Below are 25,279 nucleotides of genomic sequence, written 5' to 3'. Positions count from 1 at the left end.
CGCAATAGTGAGTTGAGTGTATTTATTTGTGGAGACGCCTTCATTTTTGGAATAATGTGAAAAATGTTAGCAGGATACAGTACAGTATTATAATTTTGTTCAAGTGAAAGTAGAATTTTAAGCCAAATACTCAATTCCAATTAGTTTATTTATTACTAATGAAATGACAAATTATCTATAATTTTTTTTAATTATTCTTATTTTGCAGTGTTGACCCCTCGGTCACACTATTATCTGTATCCTAACCAACTTTTCATGAGTTCTTAACTTGGCGGTAGTACTTGTGACAGGAATGATGAGTTTCTGAATCACAAGCTGTCGCTTGATCAATTTTGTTGTTCTGTATTGTGCAACAAAATTTGAGGTATGATCAAGCTTCAAGCAATTTTGTTTACGGGAATCCCCCTGGTAACAAGAGTTGCTTCAGTTTTGAATATGAAAAAAAAAAGTTTGATTATGTCAACGTACATTTTTATATATATATATATATATATATATATACATATATATATATATATATATATATATATATAATCGTAGGTCTAGTAATCGCTAATTATACTACGATACATCGCACCACATCAAAGTTTAATGTGCAACCCTTATTGTTTTTACCATATTGTTGCCCCGGACGTTATTTTTTATCACTTAATGGGCTACCGTAGCTCAGGCTCATAACAGTTTTCGGAACATAATTCTGAAGTGACACCAAGTGGAAGGAAAATATATCCTGTCACTAGGGGTGTGTGCAAAAAATCGATATGGCAATATATTGTTGCGGGCCTCTTTACAATACGCGTATCGATACGCAGGCGTCAGAATCGATGCACATTCATTTGTAAATAGGCAGTTAACCACTCGTTGCTTGCAGGGCTGTGCAGCAGCAGCCCGCATTTTATTTTAGGAGGGAGGTGGGGAACATCCTCCTTAGTGCTCCCACAGTCACATGATATGACCTTCCTATAGTGCTTGACCTGAAACAGGACGTGGCGTGAAAAGTCCCTTTGCGTTTGATCACTTCAAGGGGAAAAAATTATTTGCAGGCATTTGGGAAGAAATTATTTGCAGGCATTTAACAATAACCAATAAATACCACGCTCTCCCCACATCATGTGGGAATTATTTGGAAGGAGGATAAAGAAAGGAAAAGAAAAACAAGCTCATGAAAGAGAGACAAGTGACTTAAGGAGAATGCAGTCAACCATTTGGTTGTTTTCATGCCTCACAGCAGTATTCGCCATTCGTTCCCAGAATTCTTAGCAGCGGGGAAGCTGCTTGCTGAGGAGTTCTATCCGGAAAAACAAACACAAATATGAAGAAATCTTTCCCACGTTGCCCGTACGTAGTCAATACCAAGTCCCACTGCGGCTATGTGACGGACGCATGTCGCAAAAAAGGCTCGCTTGACATGCATGTGTTGAAGGCTCAAGAAAATGATGAAAAGACCGTTGGTGGATACAAACTAAATGCTTCAAGCAGACAGGATCATTCGAAGGATAAATAAAAAATGGGGGCAGAGATGTGTGCCATGATAAATGAGTATTAGGGCCACACTGGTCGAAAAAATAATAATAATTATATATATATAATTACAATTCTGTGGAAAAATAGTTATCTTAAAGAATTATTTTTTTTCACTGTTTAAAAGAAAAATGTGTCTTCAAAGAAAAGAAAAACACCACCCTGATTTAAATGGAAATGGGGGGGGGGGGGTGCGCTTCAATTGGCCAGCCGTTGACTATGTTCCATCTCACAATGGTGCAAACGCACTTCTACCTGTGCAAAGTTTTTGGGAAAATACCAAAACGCCACCCATGCGCACAGTTCGACTGCGACTTCTAATACAATAAAATCAATGCAGAATAAAAAAATAAATAAAAATCTTCATGCCAACATTCCAGACTATATCATACAGCATGAGTGTTAAATGGATATCAGCTGAGGCAAATGAAAAAGCATTGTAATAGTTTGCATCTGTCAATAAAACTTCTACTGTCGTTACTCTCTTTTTATGTCTTCAGTATGTGGATCTCAACTCGTCTCGTAACCTGCTCATCCTTGGCTTCTCCACATTCAGCGGTCTTGTGTTGCCCACATGGTTTCACTCCAACCCCGGAGTCATCGACACAGGTAACGCCTTTTCATCTTACAGACCAGTTAAGCCCAAAAATGTTTACAAATCAATAGATGAATGGATGGCCGGATAGATGGATAGATGGATAGATAGATGGATAGACAGACAGAATTTTTGTTTCTGTGTGTTTCAGATAACTAAATTGAATGGTTTAAAAAGATTAATTCATTTACAAATTTAAACGAAAAGCAGGGCAGTTATGACATGAATCTTTACATTTAGTTTTATCATTGCATTTATTGTTTGTTAATCAACGATAAATATAGTATTTGTTTACAACATTATTTTAGAAAAATAAAAAAACAAACCAAGCATTTTGGACATGGCATATTTTAATTTAGTTTTTTTTTAAATCTGAATTTAATAGATTTTTTTTAGACGCCATGCCTATTGTGAAGCAGGCTCAGGTTTTCGGATCATAATTCTGAAGTGACACCAAATGGAAGGAAAATATATCCTGTCACCCAGTCCAAGTCCTGACTAGAGAGCCAATTTCAAGAAAAACAGGATACGGAATGTTTGTTGTGGTTGCAAAACAAGTCAGATGTCATTACTTAGCTAGACATTATGCAGGGTACCAGTGACATGAGAGAAAGGACCGGGTCATCAATGTTGTTCACGTTCTGAAGAACCGCTATTGTTCTGAACTGAGACTTAGATTGAGAAGATTAGTTGTACTTCTTTTGAATACTTGGAATCCCTTTTTTGTGGGATACAGTACACACCCAGACTTTAGCTTCAGCGGCCCCCACATAAATTTAATTTTGAGACCACTGCTGCAGATAAACTACTATTGACACACAGGTATCGTAAGCACTGCTGGACTTGACAACATTTTCTGTCAAAAGTTGTGACACTCTCTGAGCCAGACTTCTGGTGGAGGGGATGAGAAGAATAAATATAGCATTTGTTTACCAAGTTATTTTAGAAAAAAACAAAAACAAGGCAAGCATTTGTGACATGCCATATTTTAATTTAGTTATTTTTTTAATCTGAATTTATTATTTATTTTTTAAACGCCATGGCTATTGTGAAGCAGGCAATGGAAACATTAAGTTTTTGGCCTGTTTTTTAATGTAATTAAATAAATAAAAATCCCAGCTGGAACTGGTGAATATGAGCAGTTCAAAATAGTTCTAAAGGTTGTAGACTACATTAGCCTTGGTGGAAAAAGTTTTGAAATGATTTATCTTGGTCAAACTTTTTTTATATCACAAAAACCTGGCATTCGGACAGGTATGCGTAGATGCTTTATATCCACTGCAAATGTTTAGTGCACTTGAAAAAGGACAGAAGCACTTAAAAGGTAATACGTCGGCCTCTTGATAAACAGATGGACTTAATACATTGGCATGATGAAAACACTGAAAATACTAAATCACCATTCTCGTTGGAAAGATCAGCTAAGGTTAGCTTTGATTATCTTTGAGGTTTTTTCCTAAGCCTCGATTGCCGATGTCTGGTTTATTTTTGTGTGTGCCAACCAAGGTCCCTGGTGAGTACCTAACAAGAGAATCCCAGGGGTCTATTTCACAAAGCATGTTCAACAAACACCGAGACTAACCCTGAACAGTGAGTTGACATACACTAAGAGAACAAACTCTGCGTTTTCGGTTCCAGGACAGCTGATTTGAGGTAGTCTTATCAACGCAGAGTAGTTTCACCTGGAGTTACCACTACACTAAAAAGACCACATCAATGGAGCCACGAATCGACAAGTCACCATGGCAACGGCGAAGCGCTGCGCCCGCCCTCTGCTTCCGTGTTTTTTTATTTTTTTTAACCCCTCTCAACTGAAAATCTTAATGCAATCATATGGCAAATTTCAACATGTCTTTAGAAAAAAAGTCAAACACAGCAGCGGCTCCCCGTAGAAGAAGGCGGCGTGGGAGAACGTTGCTGCTCGGGTGTCGGGTCAATATGTAAATTTAAATGTAGTCCTTTACAATCACAATAATATTACAGGGGGAACCTGTTGAATTGTAGCTCATTAATGCGGCGGCGGAGAAGCACACTTGACTTTAGATGAAATATAAAAACATTATTCAAAAGTTTATAAGAAAAAAGTACAACACACAATCTATTTTTTTTTTTTTTTTCTTGTTCTTTCTTCTTTTTTTTCTTTTTTTTCTCTTTTTTTATTTTATTTTTATTTTTAAGAGCTCAGTATTGTTCATTCGGAAATGTCATCATCATTGCTCTTTTTTTTTTTTTAATATATATATATATATATATATATATATATATATATATATATATATATATATATATATATACATATATATATATATATATATATATATATATATATATATATATATATATATATATATATATACATATATATATATATATATATATATATATATATATATATATATATATATATATATATATTTTTTTTTTTTTTTTGTGTGTGTGGGTGAGTATGTGTATGTGCGTGCGTGCGTGCGTGCGTGTGTGTATTTGTTAGCTCACCAGAAAACCTATTAGAAAAAAATCTCATACCGTTCACCTAAATCGAACACCAGGAGACCCGAGGGGACCGAAGAAAACCAAGGAAGGTGAAATCCAGCACCGACCAGACACCCCCCACCAGAACTCCTCCCCAGCCCAAGAAACATCCAGACCCCAACAAATCCAAAAAACATAAAATCAGGGAGGCCTCAAGAGACCAAAGGAGAGACCGAGAAAAGGAAGGAAGGACAGACGAAGCCGCATGAGATCCGCAGACACCAGCCTCCACCGATTCAATAACCTGAGGAGGAAACAGATTGTGTCTGAGTTTCGGTAGATGCTGGTGTGGTGGATCTGGCATGCATGAAAATCTCCACCAAAGAGGGGAGCCGTCGACCCCCGCCGGAACAGAGCAAGCGCAACACCTCAGGGCCCCCCAGGCCGCGGCAGCGCCAAAGGACGACCCCCGGGCCCCGCCAGGGCCACCGGCCGGAGAGCAAACCCAGGAGCAGGAGCGCCCCCCGCCCCAACACGGCCCGCGCCCCCGGCCCAACGCAGCAGGACGGGGCACTGCAGGCCCACCAGGCACCCCACCGGCCCCCAACCCCCGCCCCCCCACGACCCCCCGCCCCCCATCCACCCCCGCCACCCACCCCAACCCAGCCCCAGCCGCCCCCACGCCCCCAATCCCCCAGACACCCAATTCTATATACGTAGACCATGTTTCTTTAAATTTTGACATTTGGTTTTTATTTGAGGCAGATATTTTTTCCATTAAAATATGATTTATGAGGAGGTTAGACCATTGGTCGATATTCAAAGTTTGTTTATTTTTCCAGTTAACAAGAATTGTTTTTTTTGCGATAGTAAGGGCTACAAGTATAGATTGAAATTGTTTATGTGGTAAGTCAATTGTTGTTAAGTCACCTAGCAAACACAAGTTTGGAGAGAACGGTATCCTACAGTCCAAGACAGCGGAAAGTTTTTCTAAGACTTTAGTCCAGAAACACATAACCGGAGTACATAACCATAAAGCATGAAAATAAGTGTCTGTAGTGTTTTGTAAACACTGGAGACAAATGTCGGAGTCTGAGAGTCCCATTTTCTTCATCATATATTGAGTAATGTATGTTCTGTGAATAATTTTATATTGGATAAGTTGTAAATTTGTGTGTTTTGTCATTTTAAAAACATTTTCACAAACTTGAATCCAAAAGACAGATTCCGGAGCTATAGACAAGTCTGTTTCCCATTTTAAGATGGGTAAAGACGTTTTATCAGTATATGAAAGTAACTTATATATTTTTGAGAGTTTTTTTGTTGTTGTCGGAGAAAGCTTGGTAATATCTTTAGCTAAAACAGGCGGTTGGAGCGTACCCTGGAGTGTTGGAATTTGTTTCTTTATCATACTTTTAACTTGCAAATAATGTAAAAAGTTTCCGTTTTTTATTTTATATTTTTGGAGCAAGGATGTATATGATATAAACATATTATCTGAGAAGAGATGGTGGAGATGTGTAATTCCTTTCTGCTCCCACACATTCAAATAAAGCGATTGGTTGTTAATTTGAAAGTCGGGGTTATGCCATAGGGGAGAAAGCCCGCTGGGCTCCACTTTGGCTTTTGTCATTTCTAGTGCCTTCCACCAGGCAGTCAGGGTGGCGGAAATCATTGGATTTTTAAAGCAGTTATGGCGCTTAATCGATGTTGTAATAAAGAGTAAATCTAGGAGTCTGAGGTTATTACAATCCTTCTGTTCTAGTTCCAGCCAACAGTTAGTATCTCTATTGGGTTGTGCCCATAAAATAATATATTGTAGCTGGTTGGCTATATAATAGTGCATAAAATTTGGTGCCTCTAGACCTCCTTTGGATTTATTTTTCTGAAGAGTAGATAGACTAATCTTTGCTTTTTTTTTTTTTTTCCAGTAAAATTTTGTAACGGCTGAGTCCAACAACTGGAACCAGTTAGCCGTAGGTTTAAATGGAATCATTGAGAAAAAATAGTTTATTTTGGGTAAAACTTTCATTTTAATAGTGGCTATTCGTCCTATTAGAGAAATAGGAAGATTATTCCAGCGCTCCAAGTCACTATAAATGCTATCCAGAAGTGGAGTGAAATTTAAATTAACTAAATCAGTTAATTTAGGTGAGATTTTTATGCCTAAGTATTTTAAATTACCTATAGGAAATGAGTAGTATGGGTCCTGGCTTGCAGGGTTCCATGAATTTTCTGTAATAGGTAGAAGTGTTGATTTTGTCCAGTTAATAGAATAGTCTGATAACTGTGAGAATTTAGTTATTAAGTTAAATACTTCCCCTAATGAAATAGCAGGCTTTTCTAAATAAAGTAAAATATCATCGGCATATAGATTAATTTTATGTTCTGTTACCCCAGAGTGAATTCCTTGAATCATTCTTTCCTGGCGTATGGCTAATGCAAGCGGTTCAATAAATATTGCAAATAATAAAGGCGACAGTGGGCATCCCTGTCTTGTGCCTCTCTGTAGAGTAAAACTCTTAGATATAATCCCATTAGTAGTAACAGTAGCTTTAGGAGAATCATATAATACTGACACCCAGTGAATAAATGACTTCCCAAAGCCAAATTTATTTAAAACAGCAAAGAGGAAGGACCAGTTAACTTTATCAAAAGCTTTTTCTGCATCCAATGATATAATAACTGCCTTTTTATCATGCCGCTGTGACATACTAATAAGGTTAAAGAGCCTTCTAATATTATTAGTAGAGTGACGCTCTTTAATAAAGCCTGTTTGGTCGCTATGAATGATTGTCGGGATTACTGTTTCTAATCTAGATGTAAAAGCCTTAGTGATAATTTTAATATCAGTGTTAATTAGTGAAATCGGACGGTAACTTGATGGAAGGGTGGGGTCTTTTTCTGGCTTTAATAAAAGTTTAATTGCTGCTGTATTCATGTGTGGGCGTATGTGACCATTAGTTTTAATTTCTGTTACTACTCTTAAGAATAGTGGAGCAAGCATTGACCAGAAGTGCTTTAAAAATATAGCCGGATAACCATCCGGGCCGGGTGCTTTGCCATTTGGCATACTATCTAGAGCACTGTACAACTCGTTTATAGTAAGTGGTGCATCTAACATATCTTTATATTCAGTAGTTACCTGAGGTATACTTAAGCTACTGAGGAATGCCTCAATATGCTCTGGGTTAGGTTTATTAGTTTCTGAGTATAAATTGTGATAATAATTATAAAAAATTTGATTAATTTCTTCTGGTGATTGTGTACATTCACCAGTTGTACCTTTAATAGCCGTTATAAGCGATTTTTCCCGATTACGTTGAAGTTGGTTTGCAAGAAATTTACCTGATTTGTTATTATATTCAAAGTTGTTGTATCTCAATTGTTGTATTATAAACTCTGTCTTTTTAGTTAACATATCGTCTAACTGTATTTTTGTATTTTGTAAGTCAGTCCATATTTGGTTATTTGGGTTTATTGCGTACTCATCCGTCAGTTGTTTAATTTTATCTTACAAGTCTTTTTCTAATTTTTGATCCTGTTTCTTTTTATAAGATGAATATGATATAATTTTACCTCTAATTACTGCTTTCCCGGCTTCCCAGAGAAGAGCTGGAGATAGGTCTGGAGAGTCATTTATTTCCAAAAAGTCTGCCCATTCTTTTCTTATAATTTTGTCAAATTCTGCGTCGTTTAGTAGTGAGATGTTAAAACGCCATGTAGGTGGTGGTTTAAAGGTATAATCAACTTGTAGGGAAAGGGAGACTGGTGCATGGTCGCTAATAATAATAGGATGTATTTTTGTAACGGTTTTATCAGCAATAGAATTATTTGTAAGAAAAAAATCAATTCTTGAAAAGGACCGGTGCACAGCGGAAAAGAAGGTAAATTCCTTCTTATTTGGGTTTTTAAGTCTCCAGCTGTCGACGAGGCCAAAGTCATCCATATATTCCCCTATTACTTTTGTGGATTGTGATCGCCTTATACATGTTGTTTTATTAGAACGATCTATTAATGGATTTAAGGTTGTGTTAAAGTCTCCTCCAATAATAATAGTAGAGTTCGCTGCTAATTCAAACAGCTTAGAGAAAAATTCATGGAAAAAACACACACAATATATGCTGTGATGTGAGCGCTTTACTACGGCTGGTAATGTTGCAAATATAAGGACGGATTAAGTTGTTTATGTAGATGATGGACTGTGATGTGAAACGGTATCGTTCAAAAAGATAACTGTCCTCGATATGCCAGCATATCTATTAGGGATGGAACGGTAACGGCAATATTGTGATATTGCGATATTAAAACTGCCACAATATATCGTCGTCGTCATGTCACGATATTAAAAACAGCAAATCTCAAAAAAGTCAGGTTGATTTCCATTTGTGGTTTAGCACCCTCTAGTGGCTAGTTTTTTAGTGCAGTTTTATTTTCACAAGGCATGTTTTGGCCCTTCTATGTTTAAAATCCACGCTAATGGTCAGATGAAGGGGAACGTAATATGCTTGTGAAGCGAGTCAATATGTGAAGAAACTCAATGTGTGCCTCAATATATATATATATATATATATATATATATATAATATTTTGCATTGCTGTAATGTACAAAAGCACAATATTGTGTTTTTTTTGTAGTATCAGGTCTTTTTGTTTTTTTTTACAATATTGTGACCTTTTTTGTATCGCCAACCTCCCCACAACATTGTGATAATTATCGTATTGTGACCTTCATATTGTGATCATATCGTATCTCGATGTTTGGATATCGTTACATCCCTAATATCTATGCACCGTCTGATAACAATCTCACAACAAATATTTATTCCCCTGCGCAAAAGGACATGCCATGCTCGTGACAAAAGTGGACTATAGGCGTATTTACGCCAAAAGTCACCGCAACGGACTGAATGAATAAGGAAATGAAATGTCGTGTGTGGTTGAAAGGAGGCGGGTACAGGGAAAAACTCGAGGTTCATTGTGAAAAACCTGCTACCGACCAGGTTAGGTTCATGAACACTGTTACTACGGTAACTAACCTGGAGCTCTTTTTATGAAACAGGCTAGAGTTACCTCTTTTCCTCTGGCTTCAGTTACCTCCCTTTCTGAAACAGAAGACACAGAGTTTCCCACATTTCAGGGTTTGTTGACTCAGGATTCTCACTAAACCTGCTTTGTGAAATAGACCCCTGGTGTGCATTATACATGTAAACATTTTTGCATTCATAACAAGTAGTGCCCACCAAGTAAGTCATCTTTTGCGTGTACTAAACCGCTGCAAGTTACCAATGGTTATGTTTGATTTTGGCTTGACTGCTTTCAGGTTGTAGCGGTGTTTTGTGTGCGTGTGATTGTGTGTGTAGTGTGTTGGTGAATGGGCGTCTGGGCTGGCAGATTACATACCTCGGCAGGATGGCACCGGTAGTGCCAGCCCTTAATCTCCTGTAAAACCCAAGAGGCCTTCCCAAATCCCAGGGGCCCAGATGGCAATGACTGCTTGTTCACCTTTGAGTCCCCTGGCTCAGATTTGAAGAGCTTAATTGCCTTAATGTCTGCTTTTGCCTGCTTGTTTGTTTGGGCTGAAGTCAGGATTTTAGGGAATGGATGTCTCTCACCTGCGTTGTCAGCTCTGCAACTCGGCCTCTAGGGGGGACACCTTTAGAAAGCTGTGAGGGCATTTATTCCATTTCCAAATGTGATACAAATAGTTAATAATAATTTAGTGTCATTTAAATCCAATGTTTAGTATAACTGACCCAACAGTGCCATCCCAACAGTTGAATTACAAAAATGACCCAGCAGTTGTAAGGGTGTAGCAAATAAATGCTAAAACAGCTTGACATGAAGCCATTTTGATGATTTATTTAAAGCTTACTAGTGGTCATTCATAACTTAGAGGTCTTTTAGGATCCTACTAGTGTGCTAAATTGTCTGACTAGTCAGGACAAAGATCATAGTAGTACATTGACCTAAAGCTGGATATCAAGAATAGCGAATACAAACTGTAATGGCTTGCAATATGTGCTGCTGCGACTCCATTCCTCTCCTCGCTGCCCGTGAATGTTAGCGAATGTTTTTTTGTTTTTTCCAACTCATAATCTTGGCAAGCGCACGATTGCTTTGAACTTACCTGTATTAATTATAGCTGGCATTAGCTGCAGGGTGTAGTCTCTGATACTTCAGACAAGTTTCTTCTTGAACAACTCCCACAGCAGCATCACATTGAGACTTACAGCACCTGTCATCATCAGGTGCTTTAAGGTGTAGACTCTTTCTCTTTCATTTTGACTACTACGTCCACTAGTTCTTCCTCAGACATGAAAACTTGTACCACAAACGTAAAACATATGTATGAAAACACCTGTTGTCATCAACACACCATCCAACATCGTCAAGTCACTCAAGTGCTTTAATGCAGACTCTTTCAAGTTCACCTTAACAAGATGTCAAAACTTTGTTTAAATACCTGCAGCAGATCCAGCAGATTTTGGGCATGCGTATCATATTCGAGCCCGTTATACTTGACAAATTACGCTTTCTTCCTTTTCTATGAATACCTTTTCTTCTACTACTACTACCTCCTCCTCCTCTACTCCTTAACTGCTAGTTCTACTACTTGTTCAGACATGGATACTTTCACCATTGCTGATATGCGCAGTAGGGATAGACCGATTATCGGCCGTGCCGATTATCGTTGCCAATATTTGGCATTCTGACAAAGATCGATGTTGGCCTTTTTACGAATCTGAAGGTCGATAAAGCTGATATCTCACTGAGCGGTGAATGCTTGCGAACGCAGCAAATTTGGGGTTTTCATCAGGCTTTGTAAGATGTTCACTGACATTTACAACATATTCAAACAAATTTTCTCTGTCTGCAAAGAAGCCTTTTACGAACCCTGATGAAAACTCGAAATTAGATACATTTGCATGCATTAGTCACTCGGTGGGATACAGGGAACTTTTTGTTTTTGCATTTATTTAAATGTTCATTTTATAAAAGATGATGCTGACACTTTTCATTTATAAAAATACTAATAATTAAAAAATTAAGTTGAGAAATTATGTAGACATTTTGGAAAACTATTTACAGTAGAAAATGTTTGACTTGCTTAGTTTTTAATTTAGCTTAACAACTGTTATAATTTTTAAACAAAGCTGTCTATTCTTTATATGATTAAAATGAAAAGAAAACCTTTTTTTATGCTATTATTTTCTCTTTCACTGCAAATCAATATCGGCTATCGGCCTCCTTGACTACTAATAATCAGTTTCGGCATCGGCCCTGAAAAAACCCCATATCGGTCTATCACTGATGCACAGCGCTTCTTCCCAAATGTATCAGAGCATCTGACATGGTGGCAATGTCACCTTTGGAGAGGCTTGACAAAACGTGAAACGGGGAGACGCTTTCCTTGATGACTCTGAGATTTGTAGCCAACGAGCGACGCCGCTGCCGGAGATGAAAGGGGCGCTGACATAAGAAGATGATCCTGGTATCTCCTGAGGAAAGTGCTAATCCGCGGTGGGACTGGTCTGCCGCTCTCAGGTCTAGGCCGCTTAGCTTCCCCCAATCCTCTTGGCGCTACACCGCCTCCCCCCCTGTGTCACCAGCTGTAATCTGCCCGGCTCAGATAAGCAACACTTGCCGGAGGAGGGCCCAGAGGCTCACTTCCTCGCCCAGACCGCCCACCAGACACGTTGAGACGAGGTCCTGAACTTTTGACCGGCGTGGCGGACCTTAAGTGACGCTCAGTGGGGCGTCCGCATGTTCACTGTGACACTTGCACAGTTTGACACTCGAGTTCAAATGGGGTCATCGTGGATTTAAAGCAGTCCAATGTTCAGTTCATTCATTCTTTCAAATATTCAACAACTTCTACTCATGCCACTTGCTTCTATAACTGCTTTTACTACCACTACTACTTCTAATACATACTACCACTATTCTACTTTTACTGAAATGGAAACAAATACTAATTACTTCTAGTACTCGTACCAATAACAATAATCATTAACGATAACTATTACTATTATTACTTTTTCTACTTACTGTACTACTTCTACTAATATTATTACCACCACCACTAGTACTAATGCGACGTCCTATCATATCATAGTTTCCAAGACTATTGCTGAATTTTACTAATAATAGTATTACTAATACTAATAGTAATTGCTACATCTACTGCTTACTTGTACTACTACTACTCATTCCTCTACCACTGCCACTACCAGCTATTACTACCACTATTTCTACTACCACTAGTAATAATAATGATAATACTCTATTCTCCTTCTATGATTAATTCCATTACTTCCTCTACCACTGCTACTACTACTGTTATAACCATTACTTCTTCTGTTACTATTGCTATTTCCAGGGTTTTTCCTGGCCCCAAATTGATGCTGAGGTAGTATCATCCTGACTATGATGGGTGACTACTGATACCAGGTATCGGTATCGGTGCCAATACCAGTCTTATTTTAAGGTATCGATACTCACAGTGGTGACCGATACCATTATCGGGCGGCCCGAAATTAGAAATGTGAATACAAAGTTGCCATTAACTTCATGCGATTTTAAGGAAAAATAATATATTGTGTTATATAGGTCTTTCTTTAAAATCATCTGTCATTTATAGGTTGGAAATTTTATTTACAAGTGGTATCGGTATTTGGTATCAGTAGCGGTGACTACTTAACTCTTTGACCGCCATAAACGTTATAAAACGTTTAGCATAAACCTAGGGAAGGGCGCCGAGGACGTTAAAAGACGTCCCCTATGTTTTTTTTTTTTTTTTTGAAAACGGGTGCAGGAAAGCCTTGGGCAGCTGTGCTGAAAGTATCAGGCAGATCTGATTAGTAAAAGACTCGTTTTGGCCCCTAGAGGGCAGCGATGACTCTCTTTGCACAAGGTTGGATGGGCCGCCCACCGTGGGCGTCAGTAGAAGACGTGAGGCGGAGCTAGAGTGTTGAGGAGACAATGAATGGTGATGCAACAATGGCGACCGGTTGCAAGCAGCTCACGCTTGAGCATTTTTTTCAAAGACGGAAAGCATCAATCAATACTAAAAAGCGCATTGATGTCGACGATGATGATGACTCCGAGCTTGACGCCAAAGTTGGAAGCCTTGACGCGACTGTTATGATCACGTAGTAAGCCTCACCGGCTAAGCGCGGCTAGCGCTGCTAAGGCCGGAAAACGCGCACAATAACCGAACGGGTACTTCTACACAATCGGACATTCGATCGGGCGATGGAGAGTTGGCATCGACCAATGCAGATTGATGATGATGATGATGATGACTCCGAGCTTGACGCCAAAGTTGGAAGCCTTGACGCGACTGTTATGATCACGTAGTAAGCCTCACCGGCTAAGCGCGGCTACCGCTGCTAACGCCGGAGCTTTCACATGCGGACATTTTGTCGGACAATGAAGAGTACCCCGAGTCCAATGCATATTCATCGGAGGAGCGGGTACAGTCTGATCATGGAGAAGACACTGTTTCTGGACTACGATGCCACCATGAATGGAGTGGATAAAATGGATCAGAACATCTCTTACAACCCGGTATAGCAACTGAAGGACATGAGGAAGCCAGACGTAACACCACCGTAACGAAACCGTAGCATGATCCTGATATTAGACTTGATGGCAACACACACTGCAGTATATACTTGCTATTCCCCGGAAAAAACGGCCTGCAAGAAAGTGGAGCACGCAAAGAGGCAATCTGTTGTGCAAATGCTGTTGCGTCTCCTTGCACGCAGGAGAGTGTTACAAAAAGAAAAACTGTCGTTGAAACATCCACATATTTGTAAATAGCACCACAGTTGCACACATTTGTAAATAGTTTGCCAAATTGTTGTCAAATTGTTACACTGTTGAATGTAAATAAACGTATTTTGCTATCAAAAAACACTTTTTCATTCTTGGTGGTAGTGTTTTATAGAAGTAAAGCACTATTTAGGTGTTTGTGGCATCATTCATGGACAAAAAGAAGTGTAAAATTCACTAGAATGCATGAAATAATATCGTTTCACTAAACAGGCGAAATTGGGTCAAACTAACCATTTTCTATTGTTGATTACTAAAGAACGGAATAAGGTAGAAACAAACTTTTTTTTCTGATGAAAGATGAAAGTCTCCATAGTCCAAACAGAACATTTTCTGTGGACCTTGAAAGATCAGTCAAAATGCTTAAATCGGCTGGCACTGACGGCATCCCTTTTCTGAAAACGTCTGGCAGTCAAAGAGTTAAGAGTTGCCTATCGGTCGGGAAAAAAGTGGTATCGAACATCCCTATTCCTGACCATGCGCCATGATGTGCATGTATTTTGTAAATTCAACTGACTCACTTTCATTTTTTACATGCAACATATGATCATTACATGTTAATATGAATATGACTATTATCATGTTCAAGCATTCATTCATTATCAGTCACTCAGGCCGAAGGTGGCGAGCAAATAAGGCAGAGGTGGCCGCCTCTCATTTTTGTACACAGGAAAATCCCTGATTACTAAAGATTATATTCATAATTAATAATAATAAACTATTATTGCTGCTAGCCATAATATATTAGTTACTTCTATTAATGCTATTTCTACCACTACTGTCTAGTACAAGCACGGCTTCTATTGCTGCTGCTTGTCCTTATTACATCTTTTACTTACTTCTACTGCTAGCACTGCTGCTGCTACTGCTACTACGACTAATACTGGTCACTACTACTAAATATACTAATTGTTCTGCTCCTACATACTACTACTACTGCTACTTGCACTCCTAATCCTATTACGTCTACGAATTGTCTATTGTTGCTATTATTACCTTGTTTGCTGTTTTTTTTGTAAACCTGCACGGTTGGCCTGCTACTACTCCACGCTAGAGCATGTACACTACAAATAATGAACATGCATTTGTATCCACATAAAATAGGAATGGCGTTTAAAACGCTACACTGGGATCCCATTTACAACATGACAAAGTGTTTCCTTTTTGACTGGTGATAAATGAGAGCATTTTACGAAGGGGAAACTTCCATCCAGAGTTCATCATTTTTACCGCTTAGCGTGAAATTTTCCCAATGGGTGCCTCAGGAGGGTTTTCCTTATCAGGCACATGGGGGCTTTTGTTGTCCTGTAATCCGTTCATTACAGGAGAGACATTTTTCCAAGGCCCCCCCTCATAATCCTAACACCAATTAAAACAACTACCATGTGTTCCCCTGTGTGCCATAGGATTAAACAGTTTGCTGTTTTTGGGGGGGAAAAGTTGTAACCTAGCGATAACAAAATTGTATTTTAGAGAAAACAATTGTAATGAACAAGAATAATGTTGTAATATTGTGATAGATAAAATATCAAATCTTAAACGAGGGAAGAAAGTCATTTGAAAGTAAATTTTAAAAGTACGTACCCCGCCGACTGCCCGAAGCCAGCTGGGATAGGCTCCAGCACCCCCGCGACCCTCGTAATGAATAAGAGGTTAGGAAAATTGATGGATTTACAACTTGTATTGCACCTTTTTTTCTGGAAAAGGCACCTTTATTCTGGGGGGAAAAATAGGACTATATTCTTGAAAAAAGGGGCACTTTGTTTTCAAAATTATTCTTGTAACATTTTTATTTTTTTATGCAGGAACGATTTAAGAATATTGGGAGGAGCTTTTGTTTTGTTTTGAAAGTTTTGTTGGTGTGCTGGTCCCCATATGTACAGAAAGTATGCATTATTTTTTTCTCCAAAAGAAAGTATTGCAAATGTTGTTGACCCCAAAGCGAGTTGAAGAGCCACTGCTCTAATTGGCTCCACTACTTCACCCTTGACCTCTGAGACCTCTGTGGATGTCCATGATTTACACCGGTCACATTCCATCTTTACAAGCGTCAAGTGACAAATGTTGTCTTTTGAAGGTGTCAAAGAGCTAGACCAGATCATTGTGGTGCTCTTCACTACGCACATGTTCATCGGCGGCTTCTTCGGTTTCATCCTGGACAACACGATTCCAGGTAGGATCAAAGTGCCCTGTTGACAAATGTTTTTCTTACAAACCCAAATAATGCTGAAAGCGCAAAAAAAATGAATGAATGAACCTCCCTGTGAACCTCTTCCTCCCCCAGGCAGCGCTGAGGAGCGAGGCCTCCGCAAGTGGCAGCACGCGGAAAACCAGGGGAGGCAGGCCACGTGCGACCAGTCGTGCTACGACATTCCCTTCTGTGACGTCATCTGGCAGCGCTTCCGTTTCTTCCGCTATTTGCCCTTCCTGCCGACGTACAAGAGCGGCCAGCGCGGGACGCGCGACGCCTTGCCGTGACGGCCTCCTTTTTGTTTGGCGCGTTTTACACTCAACAGGAACACAACCGTTTACAGAGTAACAAAATGGACTGCGTTTCAGTAATAGCAGAGAGAGAAAGTAAGTGCCGTATTTCCGCAAATTGTGGAAATTGCCTCGCTAGTGTTGCTGTTTTGGTTAGCAACAAGTTCCATTTCCTGCTGTGAACTAAGATTCTTTACACTTACACTTGTCATTTGTTTTTCTTATTGGAAGATGGAGATGTCTACTGTGAGGAGGGCCACTATTTGAGGAAATATGGTAAATTGTTTAGTTTTTTTAATAACTTAAAGATGGAGTAAAAAAAATATCCTGCAAATGTTTGTATTTTTACAAATATGTGACAAATAGATCATTAAGGTATGGTCATTTGAGAAGTGATTGCTTTGTACTAACAATTGTAGCCTATTAAATGTCAGCCAAAAGCCAGTGAGTCTCTACACGATGAGTTAAGTAGCAAAAAAAAAGAAAAGAAAAGAAAGTCTGTATAGATTTGCAAAGATGTTATTTTCCTATTTTCTATGCTCATGTTATATCTACTAACATTGTCAATAAATGCCTTTGAAAAGATGTTGGTGTCATTTTACAACAGGTTGAAACCCTTGTTTGAAACTAACCCGGCATTTGAAAATCTATCTTGGTTTGAATTCCTTATTTAAAACAGTAAGTAACGGAATACATATACTATACTACAGATTGGAAATACAATTCAATTTACAGATCTCATAACTTTGTCTCAGTTTGATGCCATTTTAAAGGACCTGGAAATGAAGTAATGAACCTGTTGCTGTTTTTAATTTATTGTTTTAACTGTACATAATGTTGTGTTGAGTTGTGTTGCGCCTCTTGGCAGGACTCCCTTGAAAAAAAGATCTGCGGATTTCAATGGGATTTTCCTGGTTAACGTTACGTAAGATATGTGTGTGGGGGGCACTTAGTCGGACGTTGGTTATGCAGCAAGTAAATGAGACATGTCCCTGGCAGCCGGCCTGGCTGGGTATGTCATGGTGTTTGACAGAAGGGAATGGATGGCGACTGTTTTGAATTGTATTCACTGAAGCATTGATTTATTCTTTTTTTTTTTTAAAAAGTGAAGAAAAACATTTACTAAGGAACTTGTGAGCTGTCAAAATCATCCGGACTGCTTTGCTTGTTACCATGGAGGAGCTAACAAGCTGGCGACAAGCAATTGTGAGTACAGCTAGCTTGTAATTCCCGTCACTAATCACCCACATCTGAACTATTTAAACGTCATATTATCAAATATCGTTTGCTAAACTTGTCACGTTGGGGACATCACGTGTTGTGTATGAGACACGGGATTTGTTAGAAAACGTTCTTGAAGCTAACACCCCCCTTTCCACTCGATATAACAAACACTGAAAAATCATGAACAACTTTTTGAAGCTAGCAAATCTATATCTATAAGGTTTTGCCTTCATGGACAGTTTGAATCTGAAAACCACTTGTCTTGTGCAAGTGTTTGCTATCAGTCTGTCTGTTTGTCTCCGGACACCAATTTGAAACCCTAATCCTGTCCTCAATTGCTATTTTAAAACCCAAATCCTTGTCTTGAATTCCTCATTGAAACCCTAACCCCATTTTAAAACCTTAATCCTCGTTTGAAACTCTTGTTGAAATCCCTACTCTTGGCTTCAAATCCTACTAAGAAACCTGAACCAAGACTTGGAGCCATGAGCCTGGGTTGAAAAGTTCATTTGAAAGCCAAATCCTTGTTTAAAACCTTACCATGTGCTTTAAACCTTTGAAACAAGAACCGTTTTTTAACATGCTTATAGGGATGTAACGACATCCCCACATCACGATCCGATATTATAAAAAAAAAAAAAAGATAATTATCACGATATTGTGGGGAGGTTGGCGATACAAAAAATGGTCACAATATTGTAAGAAAATGAGCTCATACTTTTGTACATTACAGCAAGGCATATAAACAACCTAAAATCTTTCATAAGACTTGCTATTGAGGCACTTACTTGCTAATGCAGGCACACATTGAGTTCATCAACATATTGACTCGGTTAACAAGCATATTACGTGCCCCTTCATCTGACCAATAGCGTGGATTTTAAACATGCCTTGTGAAAATTAAACAGCATTTAAAAAAACTAGCCACCAGAGGATACTAACACTGCACAAATGGAATGCAACCTGACTGAAAAAAAGATGTGCTGCTTTTAATATCGTGACATGACGACGACGATATATTGTGGCAGTTTTAATATCGCGATATCACAATATCACCGTTATCGTTATCCTACATGCTCAGCATGTCTGGAATTCCTAATTCGACACCATAACCCTGGCTTGGAACCCAACCGTTAAACAATGACTGCTCTTGAATGTGACAGTATTCCACCAGGGGGAGCCCCATCGAAATGTTTTTTGTTACTTTACTGTCATGCTTCCTTGTGGATTAATTGTGACGTTTTTTGGCTCAATCATTCAATAGGCAGCTCATTTAAAACCGCAACGCTTCTTCCACCGAAGGCTGAACGTAGTATGGTCGTGTACACAAAGTTCTGACCCGGCAGCTTTTATGCGTTCACACATTTATGACTTAAAGCCTTTAACAGGGTTCTTGCAGGAATGACTACGTTAAATTTTAGACCCAGTTTTTTTTTTTTACCTTTTTAGACCATTATGACAAAAATTTTAGACCAACTTCAAGACCCCCCCAAAAATTCAAACACACGGAACTTGTTGAGTTTAATTTGACTGAATTTTTATGCTTAAAATTGACTCACACAATTTTGCAGTGCAATTGGGTGGACACTGATTTTTTGGGGATAATATTGTACATGACTAGCATGTATCTTGTTCAGATCGGGAGATTTTTAAAAACAAAATATAAAGGCAGAAAACAATGTAATAGACGCATTAAACTAAACAATACGTGTCAAGAAGGTAGTCTACCCTCAGATAGGGGGGAAAAAAAGTCAAATCATTTGCATGAAAACGGATCAGGGATGAAGAAGGTGAGAATCATATTCAACCCCTCTAAGGGTGTCTGGGGGCATGCTCCCTTGGAATATTTCACATTTTAACACTTCAATTTGATGCATTTTGAAAAACAAAATCAAGCAGAATGAAAAGACAGCATCTATCTATGCATGGTCACATGATCACATTATGCTATACTGTATAAGCAGGGTTGGAAGGGTTACTTTTCAAATGATACCGTTTCTAGTGACCTGATAAAAATCGAGTTAGTAATGTAATCCAAGTACCGTAATATTAAAATAATGCAACTTGAGTAATATGTATTACTTTTGGATGAATTCAATTTCAAATGAGGACAAAATAAAAACCATCCCTACAACATATTTTGGATATAGTGGACCCCCGCTATTTGGGATGAGACTGCAAATAGCAAAAATCCATGCGTAAATTGAAATGCACAATTTTTATACTTTATATTTATAGAAAGACAGACAGAAAAAGATGGATGAATGTGAATGGATGAATGAATTGATTGCAACAATTGCTAGTTTCATGGGGAAAAAGTGAAGTAATAAGTACCACTGATTGTCACACTGCTTCACAGACACGCATGCACACCCACACACACACACACACACACACAAGCGAACGCTTAATTATGAAACTGCACTTCCTGCGGCACCTACAAAATAAAAGTGTATATATACCTGCTGTGAGAACAGCTTTATTGTGATGAGTTGTGACACAACAGTGCACGCAGCTGTCCACATATGACATTTTCACCTGTCAAAAAGCGCAGACAGCGCACGCATATTTCTTTTCTCCGAATGGACGGAGCGGATGTCAATTTTAAGACTTCAAATAAAACTTTAGACATGGGATGAAAATATGTGTGTGTTTTTAAAGACATTTACGACCTCAAATGTATGTTTCTGAATATTAGACTTTTCAAGACCCCGCGGGAACCCTGCTTTAAGATGTTGTGGATGTCTCAGCATGTCACAGTCACAGCAAACTGCCTTCAGGGGTTAACGCTCAACTGTAAAAAAAAGAAGGCATTATTATTGTTATTTGTGTCTTGCGGCGTAATTCCTTCTCAAGTGTGGTGTCGGGACGCGGCATGTTTGTCACACGCTTTCTCATTCATTTGTGGGTAAAAGGCAGCATGGCGCATGAGCGGTTGGCGCGTGCCTTGTAGTTTAGAGAGTAATGGGTTGGAATCTGAAGCATGTACTCCCTTCGAATGTGTGCGATATGCAAAAACATGCAGGCAATCTTCATAATCCTTCTATGTACTAGGGGTGAAACAAAAAACAATTTGAAATGGGAAATCGATTTTGATCGAAAAGATTCATTGAATTGAATCGTTCCACTTCGAAATATATCAAGATATCAAATCGTGTTTTATTGGCGAGAGATATCTTTGACGCAAATGCCACATTTGCAGTACTGACAACGTCTGTAATGAAAATTACAGGATATGCCTGAAGAAAGTAAGATATGATGTCGATGTGGCAGCAGACGGAGAGTCTCCTTCAAAGGACTTCTTCTGACGTTTCTCCTTCACAGACAGGTAAGGAAGCTGAACAAGTCAAGCAAAAGAAAGTGATCAGTATGTTCAGTAATTGCCATGAACACGTTTTATTATGCAGAAATAGACCAAAAATAAAGATATTTCATTATCTTGGCATGTTTTTTTTTCCGACTATGAGCAGGTAACTTTGCAAGTAGATGTAAATAAATATTGCTCCACAAACAAAGGGTGGTTCACAGTTGACAGAAGAATCACTAAACAATGTCCATTCATATCATCATCCACTTGTTTTTTACAACAATGTAAAGAAAAGAGAGAGCTATGAAACGAGGATTTTAAGTAACATTCAAGTGATTTATGATTTTCTAATTATATAAACTCTGTAAGTATAATAAAACAACAAATTATAACTGTAAGAAATATAATACATAGTTATTATTCAGCAATTGTGGGGGAGGATTGGATGTTAAGAGCGAAAGTCATTGAAAATGTGAAATTGAAAATGTGTTTTCAGCAAGTGTCACAAAAAACTAAACACACACTCGCACACACACACAGAGTGTCGTAGGAGGGAAAAAGTGACATTAGTTAAGTGGGTTTTAAGACAATCATGCATGATTGTACTGTAGTCGGCGGTAGGTCATGTATGGAACTGTGTGCGGTCGAGTGGTCATACTCTTTGAAAGGAGATGAATCTAATCTGGTCCAAATTGTGAAGGCAGATGCTAGCGTATCATTAAGGAAAGAAGGGGACTAAGACACAGGGTCTTACTAAATACTAAATATATTTTTTATTTTTCATTGTATGTATTTATTATTATTATTATAATTATTATTGTTATTAAAACTACTAAAGAACGATTACATTATTAAACAATATTTTCCAGTTAGCATCAATATGCTATTATGCTTGGCTGTCATCACTACATTACCAAGACATGCTAAAATGAGTCCTGGAGTATTTGTTGTCTTCATTTAGTCATTTTAGCGACCAATCACAGCTCACCTGTTTTTTTGGATTTGGCTGAGACCTTAGGCACTGTGAAGTCATTTTCAGTCCACGGAAAGTAACAAAATGGCCGCCACCCAGATGGGAAAAAACGAGTGGATATTGCTGTTTAATTCATATTCACAGAGGCAATTTATTTTATTTTATTATTATTTTTAACTTAATCTACAACTGACCTGTCTTATCTGTTGGTTTTAAAATAATCAAATGTTGCCCATGCAGCACAAATTATTTCGTCGAGGAGGAATGTTGAGGCCGGCTGGGCTACTAATGCATTCATGAAGGGCCAGATGAGTCGCAGTGGATGCTCTTTAACTAATCAATTGTCATGTTTCCACAAGGAAGCATTTGATGTGGCTCCACTGTGTCTGTAGTTCCTGATGTGTGCGTCACATTCCGATAAAGAGGCTGACCTTGCGCTAGCTCTTCACACAATCGTTAGCTGCGTCAAACGGGACATGCAGGCTTTTCGATTTCCTTTTCCTACATCCTTCGTAATTCATCCAGTTCATTGAGTATCCCCCGTCACGATTTCAGATGATTTATTTTCATTTCCTTAGCGGAGTCGATTAAGGGGCATTCTCTGGAATTTTGCTGAAAATTGCCGCTTTAAGCAAAACATCCCATCTTATTGATCGATGGGTCAGGGGATGTGACATAAATGTTAGTTTAACATGTTGTGGGACGCCAGCCAGGAAAAATAAAACTAACGCCACGGTGGTGGCCACGTGGTCTTTAAAAAATGATGTGTGTGGTGGTGCTGGTGGGGTGCGAGGTGGGGTGGAGTGGTGCGACAAAAGGGTGGGGAGGTCTCGCACTGGGCGCCATTTAAGCTAAGCCTGCCAAAGGGGCGGCTTATACAGGGCTCCATTCATTCAAGGTAGGACCGCCAAAGAGGGGTCTACACAGAACGCCATTCAAGCAAGAATGGTCACTGACTGGAAAAAGTCAAAAAAATATATGTATGCATATATGTAAATTATATGACTGAAAGTGCATCAGTGATTGTGGTTCTCCTTGCACACAAATATGCTTTTTGTTTGTTTTCTTATTTTTATTTTATTTGTTTGTTCAAGCTAATGCTAGCATCTGCCTTTCCTGTTGTTAGCGGTGTTGTTAGCATTAGCATTCTGGTGGCTGCGATTCCTTCTTGATCGTTTTTAATCACGATTATTTTGGCAATAATTGAAATTGTGATTATTCAAAATATGTATTTTTTGGTTCAAAACAAGGAAATGTTTAAGCATATAAAAATATTAAGACCAATTAAAACAATTAGAAACACTATAATTATGTAAGTTCCTTTTGGATCAAATACAATTTATAATAACATATATTTATAATAATATTCATTTATTTATCATTCAAAACTTTAAGTTGGAGTGCAGCTTGTGCACTGTGCAGTAGGACGATCATTAATTTTTTTGGTACAAAACAAGAAAATGTTTACACATTTAAAAATATTAAGACCAATTAAAAACATAGCAACACTTTAATTATGTAAGTTCATTTTGGACCAAATAGAATTCATAATAATACATAGTTTTATTTATTTATGTTCCCAAAAACTTGAAGTTGTGCACTGTGCAGTAGGACATTTATTTTTTGGTACAAAACAAGAAAATGTTTAAATGTAAAAAAAAAAATATATATATATATTAAGACAAATAAAATTCTTTGAAACACTATAATTATGCAAGTTCCTTTTTGATCAAACAAAATTGAATAAAATTAGTTATTTTAAAATTTTAAAAAGGTGCAAATGTATAAATTCTCAAAAATTAGTATTAATAATCTTTTTTTTTTCTTCGATTATGCTGATTTGTAATTGTGGAGTGTAATAATTGAAATTGTAATTGAATTTCGATTAATTGCACAGCCTTAAGTGGAGGTTTTGAAAGCTTTACTTTGCTTCGATAACATGACGCTTGAATGTGATGTCACTTCCTGTGTTAATTCTTCTCACCTTGTTGTAGAGAAAAAGCAAAACGGAGAGCGTGGAGTTAATCCTTTGATGCTAAACTTTCGCGTTTGTGTGATGACGATAACATTGATGCAGTTGTTTAAGGCCCCGTCCAGACGGAAGCAAAGCCAGCTTCGTTCCTCAAACAAATCTCGTACTCACAGAAGCATTTCAAGACTTGCGTGAGTCCAAAAGAAGACGCTGAGGACGTTTAATGGCTGCAATGTATATGCCAAGTCTGGAGTGGCGCTGTAGCGCAGCCACAGGGAGTTAACGGAAAGCATAGAAAAAGAATCAGCGAAGAAGGCGGACACTTAAAAAACAAACAAAAAAAAAACCTTTATTGCAATCTACAGAACAAACATGGCTTTGCATGTATCGAAACAACATGAAAAAGACGATCGCAGGAGAAGTGACAATAGCAGGTGATTCAAGTACAGCACCGGTTGTTGAACGAGGAAATAAAGAAGCAAAATATTGTGCTGCAAAAGCATAAGCAAGCTAATGAGGCTGCGCAAAACGACGACGACACGGCCATCCGCCATTGTTGTTGACAGACTGACGGTTGACGCGCAGTCACGAGAATTGGAGCATACCTCATCAATCTGCGACAATGCGTCATCAGCGAGCTGCAACCATTACATCATCACTGGGGGAGTATCCTGCATATGGTGTCCAGACGAAAGCGTACGGGGAAAATCTTTCCACTCTGGAGCCTGGTTTCAAAAGTGATCGGTTTCAAGCTCCGAAACGGCCTAAACGGTAAAAAACTTGTGAGGATACATTGAAACTGGCTTTTGTGTGGACGGGGCCTCAACATATCCAAACCTGGAGGCTATACTAACGGCTCAAGGTGTGTTGTTTTTGAATAAATGATTAACGCCT

General features: G+C 38.5%; 1 protein-coding gene across 1 annotated transcript in view; it reads left to right on the top strand.

The window, feature by feature from the left end:
- LOC147175514 (solute carrier family 23 member 1) overlaps positions 1 to 17,494 on the top strand; it is a 62,940-nt gene extending 45,446 nt beyond the window's left edge. Inside the window, exons 10-12 of the mRNA XM_086074426.1 lie at positions 2,022 to 2,130; positions 16,506 to 16,601; positions 16,713 to 17,494. Coding sequence (XP_085930552.1) covers positions 2,022 to 2,130; positions 16,506 to 16,601; positions 16,713 to 16,906 — 399 coding nt within the window. The 3' untranslated portion in view covers positions 16,907 to 17,494. The remainder of the gene's footprint in view (positions 1 to 2,021; positions 2,131 to 16,505; positions 16,602 to 16,712) is intronic.
- The last annotated feature ends 7,785 nt before the right edge of the window (positions 17,495 to 25,279 follow it).

This window comes from Leptonotus elevatus, chromosome 4 (genome assembly GCF_054856555.1).
Source record: "Leptonotus elevatus isolate MCC_2025b chromosome 4, RoL_Lele_1.0, whole genome shotgun sequence".
Classification (NCBI taxonomy): domain Eukaryota; kingdom Metazoa; phylum Chordata; class Actinopteri; order Syngnathiformes; family Syngnathidae; genus Leptonotus; species Leptonotus elevatus.
Note: the sequence above shows the minus strand (reverse complement) of the source record. Positions and strands in the feature narration are given on the sequence as shown.